This window comes from Sordaria macrospora, chromosome 6 (genome assembly GCF_033870435.1).
Source record: "Sordaria macrospora chromosome 6, complete sequence".
NCBI lineage: Eukaryota > Fungi > Ascomycota > Sordariomycetes > Sordariales > Sordariaceae > Sordaria > Sordaria macrospora.
In genome coordinates this window covers 43,413-57,125 of record NC_089376.1, presented here as the reverse complement: position 1 = coordinate 57,125, position 13,713 = coordinate 43,413, and the positions used below count along the sequence as shown (strand labels likewise).

Below are 13,713 nucleotides of genomic sequence, written 5' to 3'. Positions count from 1 at the left end.
AGCGGCGATCGCACTGATAGTAAGACATAAAGCAGCTGTCTATACTGCCAAAGAAATGCTTTCGTTGAAGTCCAAGGTTCAGCTACCGGAAGAGGAGCTTGTACGGCCGCGACCTGAGATGGTGCCAGTATACCCGTACCGCGGGTATTGCGCTCTGATAACAGGCCCCCCCCCCCAAAGTGCCGGGAAAGTAAAAGTGCAAGCATCAAGGAAAAGTGAGGTACATGTCTTCCGTCTCGAACCCTACAGTATTAAGTGAATGCAACCAGATCAGCTTTTCAGCCTTCCCCGAACATCGTTCGTTATGCGGCGTTATGGTTTCCAATCCTCCTCTGATCTTAACCCTCCAAGGTCCGGTCACCTTCCTCCATCTCGGAGTCAAGGTCGAGATCATCATCCTCCTCCTCGCTGCTCATCCGATCAAGTTCATTTTGCAACAATTCTATGAGCTTCACTTGAGTGTTCTCGAGGACCTTTGCCACGACCTAGTGATGGCAAGTTTCCAGTTCCTCATCTAACTTTTTACTGCTCGTTTGCTTACCTTGTCTCTAAGCAGATTCTTGGCCTTCATGTAGTCGCAACAATGCTCGACCGCATAATCTTCCATCGCTTTGGCCATTTGCGGGGAGAGTTCACAGCCGGAGTGGGCGGGGATGGGAAGTGGGACGAGGACGGTTCCGTCCGGTCCGGTTATAGTGCGCGTAGATGTACCCGCAATGCCCGTGACCGTGGTGATGGTGAGGCCTGGGGCTCCCGTGCCCGTGGTCTCTGTGACAATCTGGGATTGCTGGGCTGGCGCTTCAGGTGTAACCATGACAGTGGAAGGGGCAGGTGCAGGAATGGGAGATTTTTTGTCCGCATCCGTGTCCGCTAAGGAGAGCTTGGTGTAGTATTGAGCCAGAAAGTCCTTTTCGGATTGCGGATGAGGCAGGTAAACGGGGTTAGTATGATCCATTGAGGCTAATGCTTAATTCAGGTCTTGGATGTCGTGTATATGGCTTCGTTTCCAAAATGTCAAAGAATCTCTCGACTACATGTACGTGTGACAAGGGCAGTGTTCTGGGCTTGGAACAGTAGTTCAATTTCGCTGATAAACTACTTTGGTCCCGAAGGCCTTGTTGAATCCTCTGAACCCTTTCCATCCAGGCCGGGCTTCAAGGCCTTCTTATGCCAAAGAGGTTTGGTGCGTACTAAGGTACGTACCAAGCCTTGTTGCTTTAGGCCTCAGGGTATCTATCTAGCGATCTTCATACATGTGGATCTTCCTGAGTGCCTTCAACCATTCTACTTCCTTCTTCTGGCGCCGATCCTCGTTCGGTCGCTCTAATCCTTGCTTGGTTGCTGTGATCGCTTCTGTGATGACTGGGGATTGCCTCATCTCGCTTACTAGCGTCGTCGGCAGTTCGGTGGTTGGCTCGCTAGCCTGAAGGCGTCGAGAGGGGCTTGGGTGAGCGATGCTGGTAGCTGAGAGTCTGGCCAAAGCGAGGTTGAGCCTCGCGGCCTGCGGCCACCGGGCATTCATGAGGCTGATGTCAGGCATTGAGACTCTGCTAAGCCTCGGCAACCCTAACCCAGAACTATGGGCAAATGTCCGTGTGACATGGACCGCGTTTACGCTATAGGCAACACATGATCTGTACTGGTAATAAGCCTCGATTTGCCCTCGGATTAATGGTTCTGGTGGACAGTTAGGGCATTGCTCTCAATTTTGTACGCTAGATTCACCGATGCGGCACGTCTCATGCCCTATGGGAGGCGGAAGTAGACGTTTAAAATGACAACAACAACAACAACAACCACAATAACCTTGTCACATTATTTGTGACTGTGCCTGTGGGTCTAGTGTAGGTCTGGCCTGGGTATGGCTCAACCCTATTATGTATCACCAGAACGTATACACTCCTCCCTTTCTTTCTCTCCTCGAATGACTACGCATATCCAAGTGTGACGAACCGTTACAAGCACAGGAGTATTATCGCTGGGATAGAACAATAGAGTAACAGTGTAGTAGCCAAAAGGTACTGGTAGATTGTGATAGCTATTGCTTGCTGAAGAACCGGTAACAAGAGGCCGGGGAAGGCCTTCTTTTATACCGGTCTTCATGGACCCGATATACTGGACCCGTGGACCCGAGCCTTCGTCTCGGGTCCTCCCTTCGGGTCCGATCTGATTGGTCGGCTAGTCTAGTCTCCATGATTGGATCGTAACATGTAGGAACCAATTCTTCAAGAATAGGCTTCTGACCGAGGTCAATGAAACCCTTTTGAAAGTTTTCAGTAATGTATTGACGACATTCCTCCAGCTCCTCCCGAGTCATCTTGTACAACGAGTTGTATCCGAGATCATGGGGACTCTTTCCTTCCTCAAGCTCAATCTTGTGGTTGATCTTTTCTTTAAGCTCTGGGAGGGTATCTGAGTCTTGCTGAAAACGTTGATGCGATCCCAGTGTTTCTTCGGCAACTTCTCCATCACCAGTTGCTGTGACGGCGCTGGCAGCCAGCGACCCACATATAGGTCCCGCTATCGCTCGTGCGACCAGGATATTTTTATTTGGGTTTGCACGCTTGTATCTAGTTCTCTTCCTTTTTTCTTCTTCCCATCTGAAATCTTCTGTCATAGATGGAATCTTAGTGTGACGAACCGTTACACGCACAGGAGTATTATCGCTGGGATAGAACAATAGAGTAACGGAGTAGTAGCCAAAAGGTACTGGTAGATTGTGATAGCTATTGCTTGCTGAGGAGCCCTATATAAGAGGTCTGGGAGACTTCTTTATATAAGGGTCCTCTATGGTGCGCCGCTGCGCCGCTGCGGCGGCGCCGGTACTGCGGCGCCCTCCCTATTGGTCTATGTAGCTAATTACATAAGTGATCCCTTATTGGATCGTAACACGATGCCCCCTCTCTTGTGGCTTTGTCCTCGAAGCCGTGATGTAACCTTATGATAAAGGGACGCTTGTTCGTTTATTGCCTGCCGTGCCTCAACACCTTCTCCTTTTCCTTGATCATCGTTCCTTAACAACTCTGTGACACCCTGTTTCGTCTGGTGAGTTCTTGTTCTTCCTTTCATCGTCTTTCACCATGTCTCGTCGTGCCCCGTCCAGTCGTTCTCAAAAACGAAGCTTTACAGTCAAAGCGTTGGCTGACAGTATCGAGGTTCTTGGTCAGTCGCCTGAGATGCCTTGTTCCAATTGCTTTCAGCACAATCGATCCTGCATTATGGATCCTTCCAAGTCGAGCTCGTGCAGCGAGTGTATTCGTCGAAAGCGGAGTTGCGACGGCGTCGATGTTGGTCAGAGGCGTGGGTTCCCTTCTTTGTCCCTCGATCTTTGCTAGGCTGATAGTTTTGGAAGTTTCGTCCGCTCTTCAGGAGTCTCAGCGTCTTGAGGAGGAGGAGGGTCGATTAATGAAAGAAATCCATGATCTTCAATCTCGTCTCATGCGTACCCGAGAGCAGAAGGTTCATGTCCAGAAGAAGCAAAAGACCTTGTTTGATCGTGGTATGGTGGAGTTTCAGAAGGATCTTGGTGAGAGTTCTGGGGAGGTCGAGGGTAGTTCGGCTAGCGTCGGTGCTTCTGTCGACGTTGGGGACCCTGACTGGCTGCGGGAGCTGGAGGCATTATCGCCTGGTTCTCTGGAGCAGCTGGCGGCTTCGGTCGGTCAGGGTTCTGGCGATGCCAGTTTTCAATCTCTTTCTTGAAGTTGAGCAGGTATTCTGGTGGTTCCCATGTATTGCTTTCGTGTCCGTAACCTTCCCATTTGACATAGTAGAAGATTTTTCCGTCTTCGATCTTGGAATCCATTATGCCTTCGGCCATGAACTCGTCGCCTTCGTTCCATGTCTCTACCTTATTGTCGATCCTGGCGTTCTTGGGTGCGGGTTCGAGTAGGGAGATGTGAAAGGTGGGCCATTGTCGCATGCCCTTGGGTAGCTCGAGGCGGTAGTTGCTCGTGCTGACTCTCTCAAGTACCTTGAATGGACCAAGTTTCTTGTAGTCAAGTTTGTCACTGGGTCGTTTAGTTTTGATATTACGACGGAGGAGGTAAACTTTGTCTCCCCTCTTGAAGATCGGGGCCGTCGATCTAGTGCGGTCGTAATATCTGCTCATTCTGTCGCGGACGAATGTGAGTTCGTCGCGCAGGGTCTGGTGCATTTCAATGAGCCTCTCGGCGCGGATGTGTGCCCGGGGCACGAATGATTCTGAGTCCCATCCTCTACGGGAGCTCATTTCATAGCCGAAGTTGGCAAAGAAGGGCGTTACCTTCGTTGTTTCTGTCTTCGAGCTGTTGTAGGACATTTGCGCTGTCGGAAGAAGTTCTGACCAGTTGTCTTGTTCGTAGTTGACGTATGCTCGTAGGTAAGCTTCCAAGACTTGGTTCATTCTTTCCGTCTGACCGTCGGTCCTTGCGTGGTATGCTGTTGACATCTTGTGTTTGACACCTAGTTTGTTCATGAAGGCTTGCCAGAATCGTGACGAGAATAGCTTGTCTCTGTCAGTCACGAGTTCCTTTGGCCAGCCATGGTTGGAAGTGATGTGTCGTATGAAGATGTGGCCAAGTTGTTCTGCGCCGGTATCTTCTCTGAAAGGCAAGAAGTACGCGAACTTGGTGAATCGGTCGAAAACCACTAGAATGCTGTCGTGTTCGATGCCGGTAGCTGGGTCTCGTGATACGGGCAGCTTTGTGATGAAGTCCATGGTGACGCACTGCCAAGGTCCTTCGGATACAGGCAGTGGTTCCAGCAGCCCGTATGGTTTGTGACGATTTGCCTTAGTCTTGTGACAAATTTCGCATTCGTGCAGTACTTCCGTGACAACGTCTTTCATTCCAGCGAATCCGGATGTTTCTTGGACCCTTGCGATTGTGCGTGCGATTCCTGCATGGCCGCCTTCTTCTGGTGACTCGTGAATATCTTTTACGAGTTCTTTCTGCAGTGCTGGCGGGACCCATAACTTTCCTTTGTGTAGCCATGGTTCGATTGTGGACGAAAGATGTGTCCTGATCTCTTCGTCATCTGCGTCGTGTTGAGCGTCTGTGATCTTTTGGATCCAGTCATCGGGTTCCCCTTTGGAGATGTTGTAAATTTTGAGGTCGTCATTAATGTCGTCTAGCTGCACTGGTTGGTGTCGCAGTGATCCATCAGCATTAGATTGGAACAGTGCTGCTGACATCGTGACTTCCTTGTTGTTCTTGAGGTCTTCCCGGCGGCTCAACGCGTCAGCTCTAGCATTCTCGGAGCCTTTGCGATAATAGATGTCGAAGTTGAATTGTGATAGGAATTCTGACCATCGTGTCTGTCGTTGGTTAAGTTCCTTTGTCGAGGTGAAGTACGTCAGATTCTTGTGGTCTGAGTATACTTTGACGGTTTCTCTGGTTCCGCTGAGCCATGGTCTCCATTCCTTGAAGGCCCATATGATGGACATGAGCTCTTTGTCGTGAATCGGGTAATTGAGCTCTGGTCCACGGAATGCCTTTGAGAAAAATGCGATTGGGTGTAGACGGTTCTGGTCGTCTCGTTGACCTAGTTGTCCGCCCATAGCCCAGTCAGAAGCGTCAGTCTCGACTTCAAATTCCTTGTCGGGGTTTGGTAACATGAGAATCGGATCGTCCAATATCATTTGCTTCAGTTTGTTGAAGGCGTCGTCGCATTCCTTGGTCCAGTTGAATCCGACGTCTTTCTTGGTGAGATCGTTCAATGGTTTGGCGATGCCTCCAAATCCTTTGATGAAGCGACGATAGAAGTTAACGAACCCCAAAAATCCTCGTACTCCTGTTACCGTAGTGGGTGCTGGCCATTCGGCGACGTCCTTGATCTTGGTAGGGTCCATGCGAATCTGACCCGGAGAGATGCGATAGCCCAGGAAGTCTACTTGTTCCTTGTGGAACTCGCTCTTCTTTGGGTTGACGGATAGTCCTGCCTTTTCGAGGGCAGCCAACACCTTGTGGACGTGTTTCTGATGTTGTTCTTCATTTTCAGAAAACACGATGATGTCGTCAATGTAGGCCATCACGAATTCTCCTGCGAATTGTTTGAGCACAGCATCGATTCGAGCTTGGAACGAGGCTGGTGCGTTCGTGAGGCCTTGTGGCATAATGCGGTATTCGTAATGTCCCAATGGGGTTCTGAATGCCGTCTTGATTTCTTCGCCCTTTTTCATGCGAATCTGTGAGAAGGCCGAGGTAAGATCGAACTTGGAAAATATTGTCGCTTTGCCGAGTCGATCTCTCATCTCTTGGATCAGCGGCAGTGGGTATCGATTCTTGATCGTGTCGCTGTTGAGATATCTGTAGTCAATGACGAGGCGAAGATCTCCGTCTTTCTTTGGTACAAAGAGAATAGGGGAGCCCCATGGTGACTGGGATTCTCGGATATGTCCCAGTTTGAGCCTCTCGTCGATGTACTCCTTGAGTGCCTTCATCTGTGCAGCGTTAAGCTGGTAGATCTTCTGGTATTTGGGTTTGGCACCTTCCTTCAAGGGTATCTCGTGGTCCCATGGACCGTGTGCTGGCAATGTGCACTCAGAAGACGACCGGAAGATCTTGTATCCTCGGTATTGGACTGGGACGTCTTTGAGTCGCTCATCGGTGGACTTGGGTGGTGGTTCAGGAGGTGGTCCTTCCTCCGGATAGTTGTTAACGAACATGACCATTCTCGATGGTTCTAGTGGTGGCGTAGTCTCGTGTGACGAAGGATGCCAACCCTTTCGGTCAGTGACTGAGACTTCTTCTGTCGCTGGAGCGCTGGGTGTTCGTCGTTTGATGGTTTTATTGCTCCAGTCGATATCCGGGTTGTATTTCCTCAGCCAGGGTCTACCCAAGATAGCGTCGTGTTTCCCAATTGGGGTGATGTCGAAGACAATTTCTTGTAGATCCCCGTTGATGACAACCTTCATTGGTACTGTTTCTCGTAGTACCTGTCCTTCTTCATAGCTAGGACTTTTCCCTTCGAATGTGTACACTCTGTAGGGTCTCTTCTTGAGTACCCATGGGATCTTCCAATCATTCACCGTCTGTGGTGTAATGAGGTTGATCGACGATCCTGAGTCGATCATGGCCATTGCTTTTCCTTGGAATGGCTGTGTCCAGGTCATCTGGACCTCGTAAATCGAGTCCTCATCTCGACTCACTTCGAGGATCTGTGGCGGTGCAGCTACTCGCGGTCCTCTCGCGAGGAGCTGGCGCCATTTCCCTGTCTTCTGCGGCCACCACGGCGTTTCCTCTGGGACCCTGACCTTGTCGGGGGTCCACAGACCGTGCTGGTGTCTGAAGACGATGCTGCTGCAGTTTCCTTGTCCTGTTCCTTGTAGAGGCCCTGCTTGTTCTTCTCTTCTCGCAATGTTTGCCTAGCGTGCCATTGTCGTGCTTTGTCGGCCATGTGGACTGCACAGTTGGTTCGGCAGCATTCTTGATAGCGAGAGTGGGGAGAAGACATGCAGTCTCTTCCGTATCCATCCTTGAGGGGGAGCTTCAGTAGCTTTCCTCCTCCTTCACGATCGCGTGATCGACCCACGTCCCACATGTTGATGGATTCCTTGTGATAGGTCGCTCGAACAGGGGCGAAATCCCCGTTTTCCATGATCCGTTGTGGGAAATGATCGTTTTCCATCTTGTAGGACAGGTGCCAGGGGCAAGCGTCGTAGAGACAATTGATCCAGGCGATTTTCTTGTGAGACGGGTGTCCTGGATGGACTTGAGGGTGATCCCCTACATGAGGAGACCAAGGATGGTCACATACAGTGTGGACGTTGGCCTCAAAGGCCGACACTCCGATCGACTGTAGCATGGGTCTAGGCGGATAGGTCTCAATGAAGGAGTCGTCGCTTTCAATTGGTCCAGCGTAGTATTCGCTGTCCAGTTGTCGATCGTACTTCTCGTCCAAGTTGAAGGTTCTTCTCTTGCGATCTTCTTGTGCGACCTTCTTCTTGAGTCCTTGCAACGAAGACTGGATGAGGGAGATAAGTTCTTCCGGGTGCTTGGTGGAACCGACGAATGTATCCTCGTATCGTTGACAGTCTTCGCGATGGAGCTGTCGTCGGGTGCGATTGTAGGCAAGCTGCTGGATCTTGAGCTCGGTGACCCTTGCGCGTTCGATGTCAACGAGTTGGTTAAGTCGGTCCAGCTCGGACTGGAGTTGCTCGTTGCGATCCATCTGGTCGTCAGTGTCCGTGTCTGAATCTCTCATAACATCCGATAGATCCGTATGGACTTCTGGCTCGTCGCGGATAATAGTGGCGAGTGGCCATTCGTCGCGTTCGTCGACGTCTGACAAGGGCATACGTGACGCAGGCGGCACGGACTGGCTGCGTCGGACTGGGTTTTGGCCGCGGTGTTGCTTATTCTCTTTGTTGAAGTCGAGCTGATGAATGTCAGTGCCATGGATGTAGTCCTCGTGGTCACTTTCGCTTTGATCAGGATCGCATTGGCCGCGCTCATACTGTTTGTATTGATCGTATTCTTCGATCGACATGTAGTCGTCAGTTGGTTCGTTCTCGAAGTCGATCATGCAAATAGTGCGAGAAGGTTCGTCGTCCACAAGTGCGGCGAGGGCGTTAGCGAAGTCGTGGTCGATCTCGATGTTGTCGACCTCCCTGCCCTTTCCTTTGCTCTTGCTGATGGAATTGGTCGAGTGAGTGGGAATTGGTTTCCATCCTCCTTGACGCTTGTTGCCTCCGCTGCGGCAATCGCGGGCGAAGTGTCCTGGCTTGTCGCATTTGAAGCACTTCTTGTCCTTGCTGGGACCTCCTCTGCGATTGTTGTCGCGGTTGTCGATTGCGTCAACGTCCATGGGACCAGGGTGAGTGCCATACGCGGTGCTACGTGATCTGTTGTTGTAGCTGTTGCCTCCACGCTGGTACTTGTACCCTGTGTTAGCGGGTGCGCGAGGGCGACTGTCTCCAGCGCCTTTCTCTCTCTTTCGCTCGAAAAGGCGGTTATCGATGACGATGGCCTCGTTCATATATTCGTCGAGGCTCTTGGTCTTGCGGTCAATTTTGATGAGCTCGTCCTTGACGTCACTCTTCAAGCCGCGGTAAAACTGGTACTTGAGGCCTTCGTCGTTCCAGTCAACGCGGAAGGCGAGCTGTCTGAACTCGGCGGAATAGGATGCGGCTGACTTGGTCTGGCGGAGCTCGTTCAGTTTGGTCTCGGCCTGGCGAACCTTGTCGGCGAGTCCGAAGACCTGGTTGATGGAACTCTCGAAGTACTCGAAGTCGGTGAATGTCTTCTGGGTCTCGATGTGCATCTCGTTCCAGGGGTTGTTGAGGTAGTCCGCTTGAGTGGGTTGGAACCACTCGAGGGCTTTGCCGGTGAGGAATGAGGAGGCGTACAAGACCTGCTGGACAGAGTCCACGGTGTTGGTAAAGCGAAGGTTGGCGCGGACCTGGGTGAGGAAGCCTTGGAGGTCCTCTTTCTTGGTGCCGTCGAACTTGGGCGGGGCGTTGAGCTTGATGGTGCTCTTGGGAACGACCGTGGCCGTCGGAGTGATGGCCTCGAGGTCGTTGATCTTGTTGCGGAGCATGTTGATGATGTTGCGCAGTTCGACGTCGCCGGTGTCTTTGGTGATGGCAGGGACGAGGGTAGCCCTGCGGGTGCGAGCTTCTTCTCTAGCGAGAAGGTCGGCGGCCTTGACGGGATCGCCATTGTCGTCAACAATGCCTGTCATGGTGTCGGTGCCAGTTTCAAGGTCTTTGAAATCGGTGCTCGGGTGACCAGCACCAGCGAGTCCTCTGGCGGAACTTCCAGCAGGTTGTTTTCCGGACATGGTGACGATGAGTCAAGGTGGTTGAGGAAACTTGATTGTTTGGAAACTTTTGGGTGCAGCAGCAAATCCCAGAATACTGGTGTGCAAATTGATGAGCAAGCAACGTGTGACGAACCGTTACACGCACAGGAGTATTATCGCTGGGATAGAACAATAGAGTAACGGAGTAGTAGCCAAAAGGTACTGGTAGATTGTGATAGCTATTGCTTGCTGAGGAGCCCTATATAAGAGGTCTGGGAGACTTCTTTATATAAGGGTCCTCTATGGTGCGCCGCTGCGCCGCTGCGGCGGCGCCGGTACTGCGGCGCCCTCCCTATTGGTCTATGTAGCTAATTACATAAGTGATCCCTTATTGGATCGTAACACTTAGCTTTGCCTTCGACCCTCCCATACTGTGCTCTTGCATTTGGGATGCACGTGTCGGAAAACTCCGTGCCTGCCAACATCTCCGGGTGCCCGTAGTCTACAGCGTGGTGGTAGCTCATTGCATCTTTGTAGAATTCCTGTCGGTTCGAAGGCCCTCGCTGCCAAATCTTGATAAGGGCAAAACAGACGCCTCTTCACTGCCGTGAACCACCTGGGAACGTAGATTCAGCACTTCCAAGCTCACCCCGGTACACATCTCGGTGAACTCCTCATCACTCATCTTTCCCTTGGTTGTATGCTTGAGTTTTAGAATGCGTTCAATCATGGAACGCAACCCCTCTTGCCCCTCACGAGGTGTGATCTTCCACTTCTCCCCATTTCGTACATTGTAGAGTATAATGCGCGGGAGCTCCAACAAGTAGGCATATGTACATGCCTGTATGACATGCTGGTTGGAAAGTTGTGAGACAAATTTGATCTCCCAGACAGACTCAACGCCTCCAACGTTGTTCCCGTCAGGATTAGGCGAAGCCGCCACGATGTCAGCTTGACCAACGAGTCGGCATCTCTGATCATCAATGCTGAAACTCCCCTCAGATTGAACCTCGAACCTGGGGTTTGCGACTATTCCGCTGAGCTCTCCCCGGAGTCGACTGCACGCTAGGGCAAGGTCGTCAGGTTCTATCCAATTGAATTCGCTGTTTGTCATATGGATGCTGCGCGGGAGATAGCCCGAGACGGCAGCTTCGTAGTCACAGGCCTTTCGACAAAGCCATGAGACACCTTCCCGTGAGCAGACTTCAGGAATTGTGTCAGTCTTGCCTTGGCCGAGTCCAAGCGCACTCAATGATCCAGCAATATCATGCTCAAAAGCTGCGACAACGACAAGGCCATTCAAATCGCTCACAGCTTCGTAGAACCTCTTTCCTTGGTCCGAAATCACGACATCTGGGAGTTTAATGTGCTGATCCTCTGGTAGAGGCGATTGTACCTGGATACATAGGTGAATATGAACAATGGCGTCGAGATGTTCATCTTTTATGTGCCGGGCTATGTCTCGGACCGTGATCAAGCATGGCAGGGTAAGCCCACGCTTCAAGGGTCGGCCTGGAGGATCGGGCGGTTTAATTTGGTTCCCATTTCTTGTCATGTTGATAATGCTGGCTGTTTCGTATAGAGCTTCGACCGATGCAAAAGGCATGAGCTTCTTCTCCTCGACATGGACCAAGACAAGCTGTTCTGCGGCACGTGTTAGAGCCACAAAAACCTCGTTGGGGCATCTATCATCGGGAAGATCGCGGCCAAAATACTCAAAAAAAGAGGAATCGAGGCCGAAGAGGATGACCAGATCACGCTCGCTGCCTTTGAACTGGTGAATTGTAGAAACACACAGCTTGCCCTTAATTACCCTGTCATCTAGAGGAACCTCGTCGTCGATTGATACGCTGATGGGCACTCTGTATTTCACTGACAAGATGTTGACCACATCCTGCAATAGCCCGCGTTTACCCACAGCTGGGGCTATAATTGCGGTATTCTTAGCCCCGTAGCGCTCGATCAGGGATGACAGCTGCTTAGCCAACGCATAGCTGTTCCGAAGGTGGCATCTCAGGATAATAGGCTTAGGCCCAGGCTTGGAGCTGGTGATGTATGATTCGCCACTGAGAAAAGTATTGTTGATGAACTGAACTGACTGATCCGATAGTCGAAAACTTCGATTCAACTGAGCCTTGATAAAGGGATATGAGCTGACAATACCCAGTAATTCAGGAGCCGTAGTAAGGTAGCGGTCATCGGCACCACGGAATCCGTAAATGGCTTGTCGCTCATCACCCAATACGACGAGACGGGCAGATTGACCCCCCGCCTTCTGGTCATTGGCAAGGATGAAGCAGTTAATAAGCCAGAAGAGGAGTTTGGTACAATCCTGAAACTCGTCTAAAACAATGATGTCAAAGGGTGCGGAATCCCACCGAGGAAGCTCGTTGCGATCAAGGACTCGTTTTTTCTGCTGCGCCAAAATAGCGTCGCTGGGGACAAGGGTTCCAAAAAGTAGGCCGGCCATGGAGTGAAAAGTGAAGACTTTGCAGTTAGAGTAGGTGCGAAGCCGTCGATGGGTCTCTAGCTGAAGTCTCTTTGAGTAGGTGAGCACAGCTACTCGCTTTTCTGGGTGGGCGGCTACAATAGCCGCAGCCGTAGCCGTTTTGCCGGAGCCTGGCCGAGCCGACACGACAACATTCTTCGTACCGCAGAGTTCTGCGATCTCTTGCTGCTCCTTGGACGGGGTAAATGAACATCTCTTTTTCTGCCGTTTAAGCAAGCTATGCGTGTTCATGAAGAAGCGAAGGGAGCCACCAAGGCAGAAGGCCTGAAACTAATGTCTTATTAGTGCTATGGATCTTTTACATCACCTAGTCTCATCGCTGACGGTATAGGTGTTTTCCATCACTTACTAGAGGCTTAACAGTATGTGAGATTGGCCATGCGCGGGCGGCTGGGTGCCATGTTAAGAATAACTGGCCAAGCATCTTTGCTCCAAATATTGCTGGGGTCGGCAAGAGCGTTGATATGCGTTGTGTTAGTGGTGGGTGTGGCAAGAGCGGTTATTAGGGCGTTTAGACAGCACATCGGAAACCACTCCAAGGCATCTCATCTCCCCCATTTTTCCAGATTTCATCTGGACTCTTCTTTCTTCAATAGTATCTCATTTTTCACGGGCATCAACTGTCTACCCCGCCTTTTCAGCAGGTCAAACACCAGATCAAACGAGTTCATCAAACCACCGGTTCAATGCCGCGTTTTCGGACGTGGATTCCCGTCATCCGGTCTCTTCCCGGATCACCAGCGCCGATTCCCGTCATCTGGACTCAAACTTCCCGCTCCGGCTTTCTGCCGGCTTTAGCTTCCGCCCGCGTGGCTACCCGTTGAGCCTCAAGTTAATGACGCCTTTATCCTATTTCCGTTATTGAGTCTCATCAATGACAACATCTCAATCCGGACCCACTTTGACAGCATTGCCAGGCAGATACTCTCTCCTTTCTTGTTCAACCTGTCATGGCACTGGCGTCCTGGCTGGCTGTGTCCAAGGCGGCTTTTGGGCGGTCAGGCCCGGCAGAACTCGCGTACCCTATTTTAAGGCGCACCTCCTCTTTTCTACTCTTTAGCTTTATTGATTTATCCATATCGACTTCTTTTGGCCCAGCCCTGCCTGTGCTCAGAATCGTGCTGTCACACTGCGGACCTTGTTGATGCCGCCAAAAACGGGGTTGTCGGCTCTGTACTCGAAGGCGTCTGTCAGGTTGTCTGCGCCGCGTCTGATCCCGTTGGTTAGACCCTGGGCGATGCTGGCCCATTTTTGTTTGAGGTCGTCTGTCTCCCAGAACACGCGAGCGATGCTGGGCGAGAACCAGTTGGGGCGGAGGTCGTAGTAGCCGTTGACGGGTTTCCAGTTGTCGGAGAGGGAGACAGCTGCTGCTTCAAAATCTTTTGAGTGCATTCCTCCTGCATCCGAGTCTGAGCAGTTAGTGAGCGGGGAGACACATGTCAAGAAGGTCCGTTGCATAAAAGCGCTTATGCCGTCCACGGCCA

The 13,713-nt window shown here is 51.3% G+C and overlaps 6 protein-coding genes across 6 annotated transcripts; 1 reads left to right on the top strand and 5 right to left on the bottom strand.

The window, feature by feature from the left end:
- Nucleotides 1–286: 286 nt before the first annotated feature.
- SMAC4_09415 (uncharacterized protein) lies at nucleotides 287–980 on the bottom strand. Its single transcript, XM_066090946.1, has 2 exons — nucleotides 542–980; nucleotides 287–485 (listed from the first exon to the last, which is right to left on the bottom strand). Exons 1-2 carry the CDS (start codon nucleotides 953–955, stop codon nucleotides 339–341), a joined length of 561 nt encoding a protein of 186 aa, XP_065947360.1. The 5' UTR covers nucleotides 956–980; the 3' UTR covers nucleotides 287–338.
- Nucleotides 981–2,928: 1,948 nt separating this feature from the next.
- SMAC4_13886 (uncharacterized protein) lies at nucleotides 2,929–3,699 on the top strand (the record flags this gene model as incomplete). Its single annotated transcript, XM_066091678.1, has 3 exons — nucleotides 2,929–3,045; nucleotides 3,168–3,300; nucleotides 3,353–3,699. Exons 2-3 carry the CDS (start codon nucleotides 3,177–3,179, stop codon nucleotides 3,697–3,699), a joined length of 471 nt encoding a protein of 156 aa, XP_065947359.1. The 5' UTR covers nucleotides 2,929–3,045; nucleotides 3,168–3,176.
- Nucleotides 3,700–5,208: 1,509 nt separating this feature from the next.
- On the bottom strand, nucleotides 5,209–5,827 carry SMAC4_13885 (uncharacterized protein; the record flags this gene model as incomplete). Its single annotated transcript, XM_066091677.1, has 2 exons — nucleotides 5,209–5,311; nucleotides 5,385–5,827. The coding sequence occupies 2 exons, from the start codon at nucleotides 5,825–5,827 to the stop codon at nucleotides 5,209–5,211; spliced, it is 546 nt and encodes a 181-aa protein (XP_065947358.1).
- Nucleotides 5,828–7,149: 1,322 nt separating this feature from the next.
- On the bottom strand, nucleotides 7,150–8,274 carry SMAC4_13884 (uncharacterized protein; the record flags this gene model as incomplete). Its single annotated transcript, XM_066091676.1, has 1 exon — nucleotides 7,150–8,274. The coding sequence occupies one exon, from the start codon at nucleotides 8,272–8,274 to the stop codon at nucleotides 7,150–7,152; it is 1,125 nt and encodes a 374-aa protein (XP_065947357.1).
- A 1,966-nt stretch (nucleotides 8,275–10,240) lies between these two features.
- Nucleotides 10,241–12,653, bottom strand: SMAC4_04209 (uncharacterized protein; the record flags this gene model as incomplete). Its single annotated transcript, XM_003346729.3, has 3 exons — nucleotides 10,241–11,614; nucleotides 11,639–12,499; nucleotides 12,579–12,653. The coding sequence occupies 3 exons, from the start codon at nucleotides 12,651–12,653 to the stop codon at nucleotides 10,241–10,243; spliced, it is 2,310 nt and encodes a 769-aa protein (XP_003346777.3).
- A 516-nt stretch (nucleotides 12,654–13,169) lies between these two features.
- Nucleotides 13,170–13,621, bottom strand: SMAC4_04205 (uncharacterized protein; the record flags this gene model as incomplete). Its single annotated transcript, XM_066090073.1, has 1 exon — nucleotides 13,170–13,621. Exon 1 carries the CDS (start codon nucleotides 13,476–13,478, stop codon nucleotides 13,170–13,172), a length of 309 nt encoding a protein of 102 aa, XP_065947356.1. The 5' UTR covers nucleotides 13,479–13,621.
- Nucleotides 13,622–13,713: the final 92 nt, after the last annotated feature.